Here is a 19,754-nt window from a genome sequence, read left to right on the forward strand (position 1 = left end):
ATGGGAAGGATTGGGGAAGAAGTATCGTTAAGAGTAAGGAAAGTAACGGCACAATTGCTTCCGAAGTAACATTAGAACTAGAACGTGCCTTTGGAAAAATATTGAACAATTTGCAAGTTTTTCATGAAAAAATCTAAAAAAATTGGCGATTTTCATATTGTTGTCCAAAAATTGTACATTATTTATTACAAAATAGCATCATATAGCATACCGCTGGAAAGATCTATTTTTCGTCATACCAAAAATGTTAAAAAATGGCAAATGAGCTGGAAAATGACAGTGCAGCTACTTTTTTGTTGTTTCCCAATGTCTTCAAAAGTGTATTTTTTGCTATAAATCAAGATTTTGGGGGTATACAAGCTTTCTCAAACATTTTTTTGTACTGCATATGATGCGCCCTACAACCTATACTAGGTCTCTTGACAAGTTCAAAATTGCTGTATCACCGTGATCTGCTCCGTACTCGATCGATCCTGTCGGAAGCAAACGAGCGCAGTTTGCTGAACTAGACATACTCCGTCGACTGTATTAAGAAGCGGCACCCCCCGATACTTGTCTTCAGTTCATTCCAATAATCTTGTGTATTAATTCCATTCATAAATAACGTAACGCTTTCAGGGGGGATCTTACGACGAATTGTGACATATTGTGATATAATTTATAACGATTTGTTACATAGGGAGAGGGGGGATCATTTTTCTACAAATTTTGCGTTACGTAATTGATGAATGGTCTCTTTCTTTTTGCTATCTTCAAGACCCGTCTTTTCCATCTTTCCGAAAATCTTCTAAGTCTTTTGCATTCAAAAGGACTTTTTTTGCAAAAACCGTGTTAATTGGGAATAAACTGCCAAAATTCTTCGTTCTTTGCATTTAAAAGGACTTAGAAATTATTTTCAGAAAAAAGCATTTTGAACTCAAAAGGACTTAGAACCTTTTTGCAAAAACCGCGTTAATTGCTAAATCCGTGCAAAAAAACTTCCAAAAATATTCTAAGTCTTTTGCTGAGAGTTTGTTTTACGCGGATTTTTTAATTAATGCGGATTTTCCAATTAACGCGTTTTTTACGCGGATTTTCCAATTAACACAGTTTTTTACGCGGATTTTTCCATTAAGGCGGTTTTTTTACGCAAATTTTCCAATTAACGCGGTTTTTTACGCGGTACGTATCCCCCGCGTAAAAAACCTAGGTGTACGTTGGAGTTATATTGGATTCCAAACTGAACTGGTCTGCTGCAATGTATCATCATCGGAAACTCCGTTAACGATAATGTATTGTCGCCTTCATCGTCATCGTCGATAATTGTATCGTCGTATTCATCGTCATCGTCGGTTCATCGGTTATCGCGATACTTTCCCGTTTATTGGAGTTGAAGTTGATGTGGTTAACTTTCAATTGTTTAGAAATAAAAAGCTATTGAAGGACATGTTGTTGGCAGTTGAAAATCAATAGTTTTGGACATTTTCTATGCACAGCGGGGTCCGACGATGCGTCAAAATGATATTTTTTCAACTTTTCGGGAAAGTGTATTATATTGAAGGAAAAGTTGTTGGTAGTTGAAAATCAATAATTTTGGACATTTCAATACGCAGAAGGGTCCGACGATGTGTCAATTTTTTTTTAACTTTTCGAGTAAGTTGGTGCACAGAAGAGTCCTAGGTGCACAGTGTTTCCAAGCGGCAAAAAGGTGATCAAAATTGTTTTGACCATGAAGAAAACAAATTTTGAGCTATTGTGTAATTAGTAATTTTTAGCACGCGAAAACATTTATTGAAAAAAAAGCTACTAAACCACTAAGTGGTGTGGTGATCAACAGATTTTATTATAATTTTAATTTAAACTAGAAGATTTTGGATTTTAAAAATTTAAATACATATTTCAAATGTTTGATTTCCTTTTCTAGTTGGGAAGCTTTTAGCCCCCTCCTCCGTTTCTTCTCTCCACTATGTAACAAGATGCTTCATGCTTCCTTCTTTTACCCTTAAATATGTAGTGTAATTTATAAACGGCCTCATAATAGAGTTTTAGTCGTTTTTTGAATACAGTGACGACCTGTTTTTATCAGCCTCTTGGCGAACTTTAGGCTGATAATACGATGACATTGACAAAATCGGCATATTTTTTCTGGTTCTGAAGAGACGAAGTCAAAACGCAAACACCTGGACTAACATATTTTTTTCTTCCTTTTTAATATATCGCAGCGGTTAAAATATTCGTTCTGATCATTTAGTAAAAAAATCCCTTTAGGAGGTCTTACAGAACAGTATTATTATTTTTGTATATTTTGCATCTCTAAGATAAGAAAAATATGCTAAAGAAGGAATTTAGTCGAATTTGACTTGAACGTAGGCTAGAGCCCACCATTGTTTGTTTTACAGATTCGTATTGGTATTCGTCTGCGGAAATTTGCGGCTTCCATACCAAAATATTGCTTTTTGCACACTAAAATATCCGATAAGTTGTAAGAGATACAAATAAACTTACATTACAAAAATTCTGTTTTTTCTTATGCTGAACGAAATCTTGGAACATTTTGAAATTCCACAAAATTACCAGGAAAAGTATTTTGCAAAAAGCAATTTCAGGAAAGAAATCTCCACAAATGTAAATTAACATCGCAGATAGACACATAGTCTCTTCAGCGAAGTTAATACTTAAGGAATTCTCAACAACTTTGCCAAATAAAGTTTTTTTTATTTTCATAAATGACCAAACAAAAACTTGCTTCTCAGCTTTAGAGGGATTAATCACCCAACTAATACTTTTTAAATGCAAAAAATATATAAATAAACTTTGCTGCAGACACTATAGCTAAAAATGTTCTTCGTGGTTCAATGAAGTTCTTTCACGTTTTTGCTACTTTGGAAACACTATGCACTGGTGGATCCTCCTGTGAATTGAAAATGTCCAAAACTATCGATTTTCAACTGCCAACAACTTGCCCTTCAATATAAAAAGTTCGCGAAAAGATTCTATTTTGACGCACCGACGGTACATTGAAAATGCCCAAAACTATTGATTTTCTTTTACCAATAACTTTTTCAATATAATAAACTTTCACCAAAAGTTGAAAAAATCCATTTCGACACATCGTCGAACCCCCTATGTATTGAAAATGTCCAAAACTATTGATTTTCAACTGCCAACAACATGTCCTTCAGTAGTTATTTATTTCTAAACAATTGAAAGTTAACCGCATCAACTTCAACTCCAATAAACGGGAAAGTAACGCAAAAAGTATCGCGATAACCACCGATGAATTAACGACGATGACGATGAATCCGTCGATACATTATCGTTAACGGAGTTTCCGATGACGTTGACAAGTGGTTAACGATATCGACGATGACGATTAATTATCGATTAACAGCCCTTCTGCTCACATGGAGTTCAGGGTGAAAAAAGCGTGCACGGCGTTCTGGCAGTGCAGATGAACTTTTGGAAAAACCTGGGGTCTCAAACCTAAATACAGGACAATTGTACGTCACAAATAGTAAAATGGGGAGAATAAGTTCTTGATCCTATCAATATTACACTCACATCAAGTTTTCCTTACAGGACACTCGATGTGAAGATTCCCTCTCGAGAGAAGTTGTTCTCTGGCTATACGGGGAGACAACAACAAACGGAAGTGGCCTGTTATACTGACGGTTCTTTGATGACGTGACGTGCTTGTGCTGATGTTTATTGCCGTGAAATGAGATTGAAACAGCCTCACTCGCTAGGTAGACACTGTACTGTATTACAAGCAGAAATCTTCGCGATTACGTGCGGTGCGGAGTAAAAGAGCTTGTCTGGTAAAGTTATAAACTTCTGCTCCGATAGTCAGGCTGCAATCAAGGCCCTTAGCTCGGCCAATCACGGTGCAAGCTAGTGAACGTGAGCCGAACCCAAATCGAAGAACTAAGCATTGTCAACACTCTGCCTTGTCTGGATGCCCGGACATGCCGGTATTACTGGAAATGAATGGGCTGGTGAATTGGCCAGTGCAAGTGCAGCGATTTACTTTGTTGATCCTCCTGATAAGAGAAAAAGTACGGTCCTGGGCTTCGTCCGAGCATCGAAATTATTGGAGAAATCTATCGTTTCTAGAACAACCGTGTCCAGCGATTTCGAGAAATCCCCTACATTTTTCGAAACTCCACTGCCGTATGTTGACCAGGGCTTTAACCGGCTACTGCAAACTCAAATATCACATTGCCACTATTCAGCGCGCTGAGTCATTTTCATGTGATCTTTGTGAAATCGACTACGGGACCTCATCTAAACTTATATGCAACTGCCCAAGAGTAGCGCAATTGCGATTAGGAGTGTTCGACCGTCCGTACATAGACGACACCGTGTTTGGATGACTGAAACTCAGAGACATACTAAAGTTTCCGATGTGGTAAAGAGCTTTAGGCATACTCGCAGGCGATTTTGACTACTTATGAGTTTAACTAACCTGCTGCTTATCTTTTTGCTGTTATTTTTCTCCCCCTTTCAATTTTACTTCTTCCCTTTTAATTCGCTCAAGAAATGATGAGAAGACTGGGCAAGGCACAAATTTCCGATAACATACGAGAAACGTGTCATTTGAGCCAATATATTGTAAATTCTGATAATCCCCTGAACGCACCGAAATTGCGGCTAGATGAGAAATACTGGACCATCATAAAGCAGGAACTCCGAAAGCATCCTAAGGAAGTGAAATTGGAAGCAGAAATTAGGAAAAAATTGGATTGCGCACAACAACAAGCTGACCCAAATGTTATACAAGACCTTATGGACTATATCAAGGGGAGGTTCTCATTCAAATTTTTCAAAAATTTGATTCTTTTCTTTGCATTTTTTGAAAGGTATTAATGTATACCTACTATATTATGCTAAACGGGTTTTTCGATCAGCACATCAAAAAAGCTTCTACAGGCCGTTGTTCAAAGCAGCATCCTGGACGCCATGGGACCTAGAAACATTTTCATGGCATTATGCACGTTCCCAAAATGTTTCGCGTTGCACTGTACCTGTGTACAGGTCTCGAGAGCATATTTCACGGCTTGATCTGTAGAGGGCACCATTGCTGCCGAAGCAGAAACGCGTCTACTTGTAGCGTATCTGAATAATTAGTATTCCGGTGCTTTCCTTGCAAGCCTGTCACGTGCGCGAGTTTTGTCTCTCGTAACCATGCCGAATTTGTTGAAAAGAAACTGCACCCGCGTCAGTTCAATATTCAATGAAGGAAGCTCCTCCTTGCTTGAATGCGCTAGTAATTGCTGTTGGGTCTGAAGCAGCCCATTTCGCCCGGACCTCTGATAATCACCACTTGAAAGCTGCAGAACGCAGGGTGTCCGGCTACGCTTATCTGAAGAAGAAATCTCTAGTCATTTCTAATTAGAAGCAATTCGAGGTGGAGAAAGCACTGTTTTACGGACCACGGATCACAGACTTGTCGTGAGTTATCAAACAACCACAGAAAACGGTGTAAAACGAATAATTTTGGTTAAAATTGATAAAATTATATTCTAGTCCGTCAAATTCGTGTTTATAATTCACAAAACCTTTTTTTCTCGATTCAACGATGTCCAAAACCCATAATTCCATGTTACTGTTAAAAAAATATTGACATTCTGCCACGAATAATTCATCGAACGTGTTCTTAAAACTTTAAACGCGCTCATCTCAACACATGATTTTTCAAAACTGCGAGCAATCTCATTTGAAAACGGTTCAATTTAAGGACTTCATCTTTTGACTATTTTTTGTACTCACTATTGACAGTTTAAAGTGGATAAAAGGGAAAGGGGGAAAATCGATCTCAAAGTGTAAGATCACACTATTAAGCCAAATTTGATGTATTCTACCTCGTTCTTCAGATCGATCCTGAGGCAGCAGGCTGTACATTTGCTTATTTTGCTTACATTTTGGTCACATTTTGGTCATTTGAGTAAGAACCTCCCCTTAACAGGAATGTACGTGCGTTTGGATATGGCTTTGTAATTAAATAACGTGAACACGGTTTAGTACCTAATATGTTTTATTTTATTCCCTCAAAGTTTGAAAACGATCGGTTGAATGGGTACATTTCAACGAACCTTATCTTGTGATGCAATTTGATTTCGTACACCCTTTTATATGAATTGTAACAAAACGTCAATTGAAATCGTTTCGTATTTTAAATTATAAATTGAAAATAAACTAGTAAAAATCGATAATAAGATTAGTAGAATGTCTGTTGTTTGTGTTTGTGTGAGTTTGACTAGGCTGAAACAAACCCATCGAGATTGGACAACTACCTCAGGCTTAAGGGGGGCTTCTGGTGTAAAGTGTGCAAACCGAAATTTATTTCGTTGTTTGTTTTGTTGAAGGCAAGGCAACAGGTCTTTGGTGTAATGCTAATATCTATAGAGTAGACGTCCAACCATTTCCACGTCGGGGAGCACCGCAGCGAACACTATACATCTTGATAAAATTGTCTCAAACAGAAAATTCAATAAGATTTGTAAAACCTAAACTTATAGTTGCTCGATGAACCAAAAAAATAGGAAAAAGTTCGAGTTTCCAAAAATGGCTTCATGACAACCGAAATATTTCAAATTTTACTGTGAAATTCGCTCACTTTTCTTCAAAATAATAGAAAAAAAATTAATAAGTTTTCTGTGGTTCATCGACAGGCTAAACATATTCTGTATTCTTATAAAAAATCAAGTAAATTCGTTGATTAGTTATCGTCTTCGCCAATTTGAAAAACGCGGTTTCGAGAAAAACGCAATTAAAGGGTGTCCAACATCCATAGCATCACGGAAAACACGTTGAAGACAATAAACTATTAAGTATTTTCTCTTGAAAATTTGGATAGAGGTAGTTTAGAGTGTATTGTTTACACTGCATTTTTTTCGAAAATTGTTGCCGATAGATTGAAATCTGTGTGTGTTACAGCAAATACGCGTGAGGAGTGCATGGGTGGTTAAAATAAAACAAGTTCAGTGTGGCCACCGAGATTGCGGGAGACTATTCTAGAGCCTCAATACTAACAATTAAGCTGGTAAAAAAGTTGATTTTTCGCCCATTATACCAGACGCCCTCTTAACCGTTACGTACAGTTGCTGTTTCTACTTTGATTTAGTTTTGATATAGCGTTGTGCGCATCCTGGTTAGTTTGCTGCCTCTTGGAAAAATGTGCGTCTTGATCAAAATCGAAAATAATTTTCTATAATTATTATTTGAAAATATTACAAAAGTAAAGGAAAATTTAATTATTTTTTTATTTTTCTATTCAAATCAAAGACATTTGGCAAGACAAAACTAGTTTTGTTAAGTTTTTTTTCCAAATGGGTTTCAGTGTAAATGGAAACCATTGCAACCATTTGTACCGTCATCCATGCTTCTACTAAAGGGTGTTTTTACGTTTTTCTCAATTAGCATTGTTTGACAGCTTAATTGACATATTATTTTTTTATTTTTATTGTTTCAAATTTCAAATTTCGGAGTTTTACACCAAAAATGACCGTCAAAAAACTTCCCGTACTTTACAAATTAATTTTGTTTGGATTCTCGTTGTTGTGGCTCTGCCATGGAAGATGTAGAATGATTCTGGATCGGTTATTACGAACTGCGACTACAAATCGCGTATGACCTTGTGTGTGATGTTGAACTAAGTGTAGGGGACCATTCATAAATTACGTAACGCAAAAATTGCCCAAAATTGACCCCCCCCTCTCCTTTGTAACAAATTGTCACAAATTTTTCCATACCCCCCTCCCCTGTTACGAAACAAATTCCAAGAAAAAAAAAATTTTTTCCAAGAAATTTTTTTTTCTTCGATGAAAACATGTTATGTAACGATCTAGTTAACACCCCCTCCCCCTATGTCACAACTTGTCACAACTTGTCGTACCCCCTCCCCCCCTAAAAGCGTTACGTAATTTATGAATGGTCCCTAGTAGGTATATATGCATGCTTTACGTTGCATTCAGAAAGTGAAATGTCTTTAGCATGCGAGGGGTGGAAAACGATCATTTCCCAGCAACATTGATTTAGTCACCTAAATCCCTGACTTTGGTTTTTGATGAAGTGTCAGCTGCACGTGTTCGGACATACGCTCAAGCACACAATTAATATGTTGTCATCGTTATCAAAAATAACACTGGAACTCAGTTCATTTCCTCCATTTCTTTATTAAACTTATACAAGTTTTACAGATGGTTTGCGTTAGTTTTTTGATTTATTCTGTTTTATTATGAAGTACTAATAATTGGATATTAATCTCTATGACGTAAGGAAATTTATTTAAATACTGAGAATTCAAACTTTTTACATCGCTTATTGTGCCTCATATCATCGCTTCAATATTACAAGAAATCATTTTTACACCGAACTTCTCTTACTTCGTTCATTTCTTGCTATCCGTTAGGAATCTTTTAATAAATAAACCGTTTATGAACTAAAACTGGAATGCACTGACTTTTAGCATCTATTGAAAAATAATCTTACTGCCGTCGTCAAAGCAGAAATTTTACGTTCTCACCTCCGAAAAATCGTTACACGCTAAATACAATAATAATTCTATGGATCACAATTTTAAATCTCACCCATTCCGTTTATTTTCGCGCGCTATTTGACTCGGTTTAAGCACTCTATTCCCTACGACATAGTCTCTAAAATCAGCATTAGTTAAATTAATGTATAGTAAATTCGTTTTTCTTCTTTATTTTCAACTGTGAATTTTTAGATTCTTTTAAAATACACTTTTATTATTAGGTTTGTCAGATTTAAGGAAACTCTGATAGTTCTATACAACGCAGAATGAAGATCAACAGTTTATATTTCAACCTCTCACCGGTTTTGGAAAATGATTATGGTTCGAAAAGATGATTGGGTTACAAAAATGCGCCCCGTAAACTGAAAGCATGTTTCAAAACGAGGCATGAAAGAGAGAAAAAATACAAACTTCTGATCGCAGAGTACAATAAATAAAACTCAACAATTTGCTTAGCAGACAGTCCTATCCTACTACTAATGCCTCATGTCATCCTCCATCCGGCAGCGCTTCCGACTACTGTTTCCCGTGTCCACCAGGTCCAGACTTTCCGAGTCCGAATCCATCGGTTCGCTGCAGTCACCGTCGCCATCGCCCAGTTCTTCTTGTTTCCGCTTGGCGGTGGCCATTTCAGCCGCATGCTTCTTGCGCCACTTGGTTCTCCGGTTCTGGAACCACACCTGGAACAGACGAAAAAGAGAAGATAAAATTCGTTAACACTCGTTAATTGCAGTTGAATGGTTGTTCTGTCTCGGCTAGGCTGTAATTATCAACAGCCAAAAGTTGCTATTCAGTTGGAGCAGCTAACTGACAATAGCTACAGCAGATAATGGTGACTGCTGTCGTAAGAAACACGCGTTCAGCAGCGCTCAAACTCAGCAGCGCCCTTTTTACGGCTCCATTATGGCCGTTTAATTACACGCATAAAGTGCCGCTGAAACACGCCCAGACTCATTTTGGGAATAAACAGTATCATTCTCCCGTCGATGGGCTCGTTGGATACGTATGTTGCATCAGCGCAAAATCAAAGTTGCCAGTGTTATTATGATTTTCTCTAATTGTGTTAAAGGTGTTTTACTATTAACAGATACAGTGTTGACAGACGTTACGATGTCATATCACTTATAAATGAAAGATTAAGGCATTCTATGGAATTTGGCTTTTTAACTTGTACTAGATATTTGTTTGGCAAGTTTAAGAAAATTCTATCAAAAAATCGAAAACTTTGTTCAAAATAAATAGCACATTTGTTACATTTTCAATAAAATGATTCGTTGTGGCTTATTTCATCCATAGCTCTGGCAATCCTGTGTTAACAGCAAAAGACCAAATCTTGGTAAAAGTCGTTCAGAATCTCCAGCTCGTATCGCTCGCCTAACGGAGCACAGGCATCATCTTTATCGCGCCATCATCATTATCATCACGGATTTTAATCCGATTACAAAGCAGCTTTAATTTAGAATGCTCTAACCTCCGCTAAACCGCTGCCGCGAAGAAGAAGCATCGTCGCAGTCGTGTTGAGCGAAAGAGCACGAGGAAATAATGATTTTTAAGTGCTTTATTATTATAGCTAAAATTAGGTTGCTCTTGGCTGTTTTGATTTTCAACCCCGGCATCGGTGCCAGGCCCGGACAGTGGCCATGGACTAAATGAGAAATAAACAAGAAAGAGACGGTTGAAACAGAGAGCTCAACAAAAGTGCAAGAGGTAGCGTAGAGGTATTAGGAAGCGGAACCATACGGAACACAGTTCGGTGTCGACGACGGGGTGTTGGTTAACGGAAGAAGGTCATCATAAATAACGAGATTATAAAAACTAAAGGAGAGATTTATGACGGTCTTTGGGAGTAGAAAAATGAGAAAACAAACATAATAGCAGATAAAAACAAAAACATTGCATATGTATTTGATTTTTTGTGTGATTGTCGATTCCATCAGTTTGTGTAGCTATTTGCACTTATTTCTGTTGGAATGATTTTATTTGTTATGCACAATTTACGTATTTCGCGTCATTTGAACCAGTGTCAGTAATAGAACATATTTCTACTTTCTAAGCATGCCGGCATAAATTTCTTTTTCCTTGAACTTTCTGATTCCTTTCTTAATCATGGCTCAATAGATGTCGATTAGATTTGGTTCGGTGCATTCATATCCTTGGGGTCATTAAACTTATACCATTTTAAGCACGCTTTTGGAATAGAGACAGAAACTAAATCAAGCCAAATAGTAACTTTTCTATGTGCTGCTCCAAAATTTGGAGTATTTGGAGACAATCTGTATTATAAAGTTCGCGGAATTATGTGTTTAACGTGTGTTTAACGGATTTTTCGATCCGCGCATACGAAAAGTTTCTACAGGCCATTGTTCGAAGCAGCGTCCTGGTCGCCTTGGGACGCTCTCGACTTGAGACGCGCGCCTAAGGTAGAAACATATTCATAGCATAATGCACGTTTCCAGAATGCTTTGCGTTGAACTGTACATGTGTTCAGGTTTCGAGATCTTATTTCACGGCTGTAAAGGGCATCGCAGACTAATCGTGAGTTACCAACAATCACGGAAAACGGTGAAAAACGCAGAATTTTAGTCAGAATTGTTGACGTTAAATTAAAGTCCGCCATATTGGAATCGTCATTTTTAGTTTTTTTTTTTATTTTGAGTATTTTCAAAACTTTAAACGTGATTATATCAAAACTGCGTATAATCTCATTTGAAAACGGCTCGATTTAAAGATTTCATCTTTTGACCGCTCGAAAGAAAACCTTTTTCACTAAAGGAATGACCTATAAAATGTACAAATTTTTTGCATGCACTATTTTTAGTGAAGCCTTAATGTGAAAAAAGGACTAAAAGTGTATCTCAATGTTTAAGATGGCATTATTACGTCACATTTAAAGTTTTCTACGCGTTCTTAGGTCATTCCTCCGATAAATTTAGTTTACTTTAGAACAAAGACAAAAAAAATTACTTCCGATGTGAATTTCAACATTTTCTTCTATTTAAAACAAACTCATTCCGCTGTAAATCTGCTATCCTGAAATTTGTTGGAAGTCAGATTTGTCGGATGTTTCGTCCTCCATCCCACAGCAACTGTATCTGGTACGTGTATAGCTTCCTAGAACGGATCTTGGTAACAGTTTGTTGACGTTCAACGTGGTCTCTGTAATTTAGAATGTATGTCTGTTGCTCTGTTCTTAGCTTGACCATCTGGAGATGACTTTGCGAAACTATCTTTTTGACAATACTCCGTGCCGAAATGATGAAATTTCTGGTGAAAATACGTTTAATCTATTTCTGCTACCAGTCTCAACTATTCAGGACTTCGTAGATCTAGTTCAATTAGATTTAGATTTACTCTTTTCTCGTACAGTGCCGTGCTCGTATAGAAAGGTTATGCAAATGCTTTACAACATAACTTTCTGCCCTAAGTCCGGAGACCAGAATCTTGTATACTATTAGGCTCAAGTCGTTGAATCATTGGCGTAGTACCGGGGAGAGGGGGTTGGCTCACGAAATGAACTTAGGTGCCGAAAGAAACTGCAGCGCCACTCAAGGAAACGGGTATCGGTATCGGGAGAAACTCAGCCGTCAGGGAACTCTCAGTCGGCATAAGATACGTCACAACAAATCTGAGAACTAAATGGCTCACGAAAAGCAGAGCTAAATGGCTGGCGGTAATTTACTACTGAAGAATATTCGCGTGAAGTGCGGAGCCAAATGGCTCAAGTACGCAGATGATCTAAACAGCGTAATAGAGATTAGCGGAACTCCCGAAGCAGATTCAGGAGATGCTGGTTGGAGTGGAGAACACGCTAGTTTCCGTGACTCCAAAGTGGTCAAGAATCTCACCAGGAACCAGAAGACCACGCGGGCCCAAGAGGCATACGCGTGGCGAAACTCTCAATGCCGAAGGGAAGGCCGCCAAGGAAAAGCTGGAGTACAGTGGTCGGTTGGAAGGATAAACACGAGAAACAGCACAGAGGCGGAAGGAAGAAAGAAAAGTGGAACAAAAGAGAAAAGGATGACCTCCAGCTCATCAGAAGGCGCCAAAAGAAGAAGCTGTGCTCGCCAAAGCCAATAACGCGACGACGTATGCACCGCTCCTCAATAAGATAAGAGAGGATCCGGAGCTGAGGGATTTGGGGGAAATGTGAGAAAAACCAGAGGTACCCGAAAAGGTGAGATGCTCTTCGCAGTTGAAGGAGGATTTATAGCTCGACTATGCAGGAGTATATTATCAAATAACTGGGAGAAAAGGTAGAAACCTTAAGCCCGGAGATAGTATTTGTCTGCAAGGAGCTGGATGAGATCACGATGAACACGAGCTGACAGGTGCACTGAAGCAGCAGTGCAACCTAATTGAGATGCACATGATGATCTGATTAAAGAACGGGTACGGCGGAATTTAGACTGCGACGATTCATTTACCGGTAACCGCTGCTGACAAGGCGCTGGAAGTAAGCAAAGTTACGGTTGGATAGTCGAGATGCCCATTGAGAGCCGCCTTTCGAGTGAATAAACTAACAGAGAACTGCTTCAAGTGTTTGGGCTTTGGATATTTGACATGGGCTTGCAATGGCCCGGATAGATCCAGGTTGTGCTGGAAATGCGGAGAGATGGGCCATCTTGCGAAAGACTGTACGCAAAGGTCGAAGTGCATGCTTTGCACTCCAGAGGACTGAAACGATCATCAGACGGGTGGCTTCAAATGCCCTGCCCAGAAGAGGGTGACTGCAGTGTAATGGGTGTAATGGAGATAACCTAGATGAATCTGAATCTCTCTGACACAGCACATCAACTGTTGTGGCAGTCTACGACAGAGACGAGGTGTGACGTCGCTTTGTTTGCAGACCCATATCAAGTCCCCTTTGATAACGGTAACTGGGTGGCGGATAAATCGGGAACGGTTGCGATACAAGTTATGGGCAGATCCCCCATTCATGAAGTGGTTGAACGCTCCCACGAAGGCTTCGTGATTGTCAAAATCAACGGTGTTCTCGTAGGCAGCTGCTACGCACCCCCAATGCTGGAACAGTTAAGCGAGCAGTTGATCGGCCGAAAATCAATAGTCATTGGTGGTAATTTCAGAAGAGTAACCAACATAAGAGGAGATTCCTATTCTGCAGGAAGCTCTAGCGAAATTAGACGTATGATTGTGCAATGAAGGTTCCCTTAGCACAACTCCGAAAGATGGAAGTCCATCATCGATATCACATCCTGTAGTCTATCACCGACGGCGAACCTGGATTGGAGACTAAACGAGAAGTATACGCATTGCAACCACCAAGCGATTCACTGCCTTATCGGTCAAGGAACCCTGCTGCAGCCCGGAGAAGGATGACTGGCGAATATGGAATACGAAAGCTTTCAACAAAGACCTCTTCATTGAGGGACTTCGGCCGAATGGCGGGACCGAGAAAGTGGTTGCGGATGATCTAACAAGAAGGATTGTGACGGCTTATGATGGGCACATGATTGCATCGAAACGTGCACTGAAGCAATTGCAAGTGATAATCGACGACGGGTTGAGCTTCAACAACCACTTTAACTACGGGAAAAGTCAACGAACGCAATAGTGAGGATCATGCCAAGGCGACCCGAGAAGCAGCACAATACGTCTGCTATCTAGTATTTTATCATCGTTACTGTGATATGGGGTTCCCGCGTAGGGTGCGGCGCTGAAAACCAAGCGGAACACGAACAGCTTAGCAAGACATACCGATAGATGGTTGTACAAGTCGCGAGCGGGTACAGAACAATATCGTCGGAGGCAGTATGCGTTATCGCCGCAATGATCCCCATCTGCCTCACCCTGGATGAGGACATCGAGTGCTACAATCGGAGACACGCCAGAAACGTAAGGAAGATGTCGAGAATCGTTTAAATGGCGAGGTGGCAGCAGGAATGGGACAATACGGAGAAGGAAGGTAGACCTACCGGCTCACTCCAAACCTTTCGACGTGGGTCAATGGAAAACACGGAGAGGTGAACTTTCCTGTTGGGCCACTGCTGCTTCAGGAAGTATCTTCCTTGGTTCGGGCACGCAACATCACCGTTCTACCCGAAATGTGAGAACGTCAAGAAGATCCCGGAGCACATGGTTTTTTTTAACATAAATCACATAAACACAAAATTTTCACTTTCCTTATACGTCATCGTTTCACAGTTACCCAATGGGTCTTTCATGAACATAGGAAAAAAAAATCAATGAACCATGGCAAGTCAGCAAAAAACTTTTTTTGCGGCAAATGTTGAGCATAACTAAAAAATCATTTTTTGTTGAACGTTAACTCATAAAAATGTAATAATGTGTTTCATCAAAAATCTACTCTAGCTATTAAAAAACAAATATCCATTAAAAGATACAAACTTATCAGAAGTTTTCCAAAATGTAGCAAGAACAAAAAATCATGAAATGTGAGGGAATGAGATGATGCTGTTCATGCTTTATGATTTTATTGCGAATGTGTCATATTTCCTACTGTTCCACCGTTACCCTATCTCCCCTATTTGCCACCAATAATCATAAAATCATACGATCTCCTTTGTCATTGCCGGTTAGCATCATTTTCAACTGCGCAATCACTGAAAACGTCTTCCCGAGTGCATGGAAAGAAGCGACTATAAATCCAATTCATAGGGCTGGACATACTGAACTGTTTGGCCAAAACCCTTGAAAAGTCAACGAATTGACGCAATATGTAGCTTGAGCTTGAGCTTGTGCGACCACCCCTGGCTGCTACTCCGTTATAGATCTGGACTAGCTGAAATTGCACAGAGAATAAGTAGATAATTATGCTTGGGAATAGCGAAACATCTTTTCCTGGTAATCCTAAAGTATTGATCAATACCGGCGCCGGCCAGGCCCGAACGTAGATCGCGGAAGGAAAGGGAAGGAATGGTTAGTCCGATACTTGCTTTTGCTAGAAGCCGTATATACTACTGCGCACTCCACAAGTATCACAAGAGGAGGATATTTTTGTTAGTAAGAGTACAGAAGTTGGATCACTTCTTCTTTATCGACGCCAGAGAAGTGACTTCACTATCTGGACTAGATATCGATCCACCAAACTCATAGACCGGGGACCAACGGCTTTACTTCCCTTCCGAAGGAAGACGTGACCACAGATGTTTTCACCTCAGAAAAATCTCAACGACCTCGGCTGTAATTGAACTCAGGCAAATTAGAATGAGTGGCGGTCTCGCTTACCACTCAACCACTGGCGCCGTCGAATCGACGCAATATGTAGCATTCCATAAAGTACCTCACAACATTGCTCTTCTGAAATTACAGAGATTAAGATTTCCTTCATGGTTAACTGGCTGGTTTCATTCCTTTATGTCTAGTCGATGTGGTTTTGTTGGAATTGGTTCAATAAGTTCTAGGTGGCTTCATGTGCCAACCGAAGTCCTTCAAGGAAGTTTCTTCGGGCTGCAAATTTTCATTTTATTCATAAACGACCTCTGCGCTCTTATCAAATCTGGAAGACTATTCTACCACAGTGAACAGATATATAAGCTAGAACAAACTTTCCCGAAAAACCTGTGTAAACATTTAAATGAAAATACGTTGAAACTCACCATCGCATACAGGTTTGCATGCGTGAGTCACCATTGTATCCAAGTTTACATAACAGTCCCGTGTATCGATTGCTGGCCGATCGAAGCGCCGACCAGTGGCAAGTTGCTACTTGCTATTGTCATTTCAAAGCGACAGTTTAATTTCTTACACAAGTTGAAAACTTTACTTGTATGCCAGTTCTCAGTGATTCTACGCAGATGATTTCAAGATTTTTCGTTCCGTTTTTTCTGAATTTTACTCTGCTGCACTTCAAGATGACATTGTTAATATTGAAAAATTATGTCTGTTGAATGGCATGCAGCTAAACCACGTTAAATGTAAGATGATGAGTCTCAGACGATCGCTCACTCTAAGCGCTGCTTTCTTCACTCTCGCTTAACTTTTAAACCAGGTTCACCAGTACTTTAAACCTGGCTTAAGCGCTAAGCGAGGGTGAAGAAATCGGCTCTTAGTCATTAAAAATACTTGCTCTAACGGCGTGCAGGCCCGATGAGAGGGGGGGTCAGCCGGGGCAATTGCCCTGGGGCCCGGGTCGCGTTTGGGGGCCCGAATTTTTATCCGGAAGATGGGTGAAAACGTCTGGTATTCATAGAAGAGCAAGAAAAATAAGAATTGTAATTTCTTTGTAATTATTCACCCTATTAAATTGTCATATGATGAAAGCGGAGAAAAATTTGAAAGACATTTTAATCTAATAACTTGAGAATTCGAAATTGTGGATACCAGAGCTTTATTTTATATTTAACTTTTTTCCTTTTTATTTCGACTATGTTAGTCACATTTTCTTTTTACATTTTAACGACATTCAATTAGCTAGAGATTACTGGGTAGGGAAATTTATGAAAATTAGAGCCATAGTACTCAAGTAAGAGCAAGGATGTGAAGTAAACAGATCGGAAAACTAGAAGTGGCAGGGTCATTAGAACAGGCTTAATATCGTACGGGCTTAATCTTTGTCTTCTGTTAATGAGGGTCGAGCTTAGGCAGTATAACTACGAATCACCCGAGTTCACTAACATGTGTCCTGGTATCGATAGACGTGTCCATCTTTACCGTGACAACCGACGATATATTTAACATTTGTTAAAACAAACGTTCTTAGAGGAGTTGTCTACTTTATGTACTAGGTCAACAAAACCGAGTTTTTTGTTTGAATTGGCAGAATACTTTACAAAACGTTCAGAAGCCAATTCAATGTATTTTCGAAGAGAACAGCGCCAAACAGAAATGCAAGCACACGGACGTATCCGTCCTCTTCTGCGTTCGTTTCTTTACTGGTGGAACCGGTTGTTGGATTGCAGACACTGGGAGTATTTTATTGAGTGAATATTTGTTTCTGTAAGATCCACAAATCTTGGTTTTAAAGCTTTTTGTGGTTTGGCATAAGATAACGATGTGCTGTTAGCGGTTATAGTAGGCGGACTTTTCTTAGCTACTTCTGTACAATGTTTTAGGTGGTGCAGTGTTTTTTGGAGAATTTGCGCATAGGAATCTGCCCTGGGTGCATAACCGGTGTTGTCTGATGAGATGTTCCATATTCGGTTAATATGCATAAAATGGTTTTGTAAAAAAGAATTAGTTTGTTCACAAGCATTCTCACCACAGTAAAAGGATTAGAATTACCCTGGAAAATGTTCCTCAATGTTATTAAATCCATTTCTCCGTATCTTGATATAAACTTTTTTTTTATCGCCATGTCAGGAGTGGGCAGAGATAAATCGTGTAAGCGCACCTGTTTAGAGCCGTTGTCTATATATAAGGGGATGCTTTAGTTAACGTTGCCGCATTCGTTGGCGTGTTGTATGTTGTTTCGCGTAACGAATGACTGTGATTAATGTTTTATATGGTGCAATTGTAGGATATTAGCTCCTGCCACATTGAGCACCTTTTTCACTTTTAGTAATTGTTTCACTTCTCGAATAGCTGGTCTCAAAGAACATTTCCAAAAAAAAACAATAGCAACACAATTTATCCACAGTGGGGCTAGTTTTTGCAGGGGATCTATGGCGGAACGATTTTAGCTTGGACTCCGGGAGGGATGAGAAGGTAGACTGATCTTAATTAACCGGTAATTGAAATAAATTTTTATTTGTATATTTGTATTTTTATAGCACGTTAAAATATTTTTTCGCCAAAAATGCTTTGTGTTAAGATGGAACACTAATTTTGGGCGTCGCTAAAGATGTTTGTGATATCCATAGGAAGCCAATTGCTATGTGCCAAATAAGGAAATCAAATCAGTTCAATTCAGTCACCAGTACTAGCAGTCGTTTGCCCGCTGTACTCGCAGTTGTTTTATTTGCGTTTAATTCCTTATTACTGCGTTCTGTGTCATTTTTTGTCTATTACTGCATATTCCAACAGCGTATTAAAACCGACTTCTACATTAAAACGTCACATTCCTTTCCAAAAAAAACCTTCATAAAAGCTATGATTAGAAAATTTTCTCGGTTGTTCTATATTTTTAATCCTACAACGGTTTTGTGGGGTACATTTGATAGCTCTGGGGTACAATCCCTGTTATTCCGTTACGGTTTATTTTAACTGCAAGCAAACTTTATCATAAATCAATTTGATTATTAAACTTCCATTAAAGCTGGTGCAACCTATTTGTTTCACTTAAATAACCTAACAGTGCCTGCTTAAAATTTGTCTGGGGTACAAATGTACCCCACAAAACCGTTTACGTTAGTGTTTTATCATGTGTATATAATTCGGAAAATTTATTATATCTTTTTTATAAGCAAAATATCGATACATAGTAACTTGCGTGAAATTGTATAGGCTTCAACACTGCTGAACAATTAAATCTGTTATTTGATTTAATAATGCTACTATAGCAAAGTAACTAGAAAAGGCGCTTGGATCGTAATCGTATTTTTTGGTTTTGATGTCAAAATATGATTTGTATATAATATGTACTACGCACCACTCAATTCCTCAACTTCTGTAGCCCAAGTTCTGGAACGTACAATGCACTGGTCTGTTCCTTCATCGCCTATTTTAACTTCGTTACTGCATATTGCTGTATATTTACTATTTTTATTGTATTTGTATTTGGTGTTCAAACAAGCATCGGAATAAATGCACTTTTTGGTCGGTTTTTGAATTATTTACTATTTGTTCAAAAGGCAATTTAATAATATTTACAACGCCGTATAGATAGTAAAAATCGGTTAGAAGCTTCCGAAGTTATAGCAATATTAAGGTTAAAAAGGGATGTTGACGTATTTTTAGGACAAATTGTATAAAAATGAAAATGTGCATAAAAAATTTGCAAAGCACGATTATTTTTGAAAAGGCTGCTTTGATTGGCTTATTTTTGAATAAAACTATCTAATTTAATTATAAATTCAATAAAAACTAGGCATATTAGAGCGGTTTTAATTCTGGGGTACGAATGTACCCACAAAACCGTTTACGTATAGAAAAAGTTACGAAACCGTTGTAGGGTTAAACGAGAATTACGAGCTGAATTTGCTACCTTATTCTTGCTAACAACAAAAGCAAAAAACTGCTCCACCGCTACCAACAGATAAATCTACCCGTGTATCATTTTGTCTAAACCACAGAAGCAAAATATCGTAGGGGAGCCCGGGGCTAGTTGGCGGTTGAGGTAAGTTGGCGGAATCCCTTTTTCTCTGTTTCAATTAGACATATA

General features: G+C 38.8%; 1 protein-coding gene across 1 annotated transcript in view; it reads right to left on the bottom strand.

Moving 5' to 3' along the window:
• Nucleotides 1-8,186: 8,186 nt before the first annotated feature.
• The window catches only part of LOC131680551 (uncharacterized), a 186,944-nt gene continuing 175,376 nt past the window's right edge, over nt 8,187-19,754 (bottom strand). The window contains exon 5 of the mRNA XM_058961265.1: nt 8,187-9,195. Within this exon, the coding sequence (XP_058817248.1) occupies nt 8,992-9,195 (204 nt within the window). The 3' untranslated portion in view covers nt 8,187-8,991. The remainder of the gene's footprint in view (nt 9,196-19,754) is intronic.

This window comes from Topomyia yanbarensis, chromosome 2 (assembly GCF_030247195.1).
Source record: "Topomyia yanbarensis strain Yona2022 chromosome 2, ASM3024719v1, whole genome shotgun sequence".
Lineage (NCBI taxonomy): Eukaryota > Metazoa > Arthropoda > Insecta > Diptera > Culicidae > Topomyia > Topomyia yanbarensis.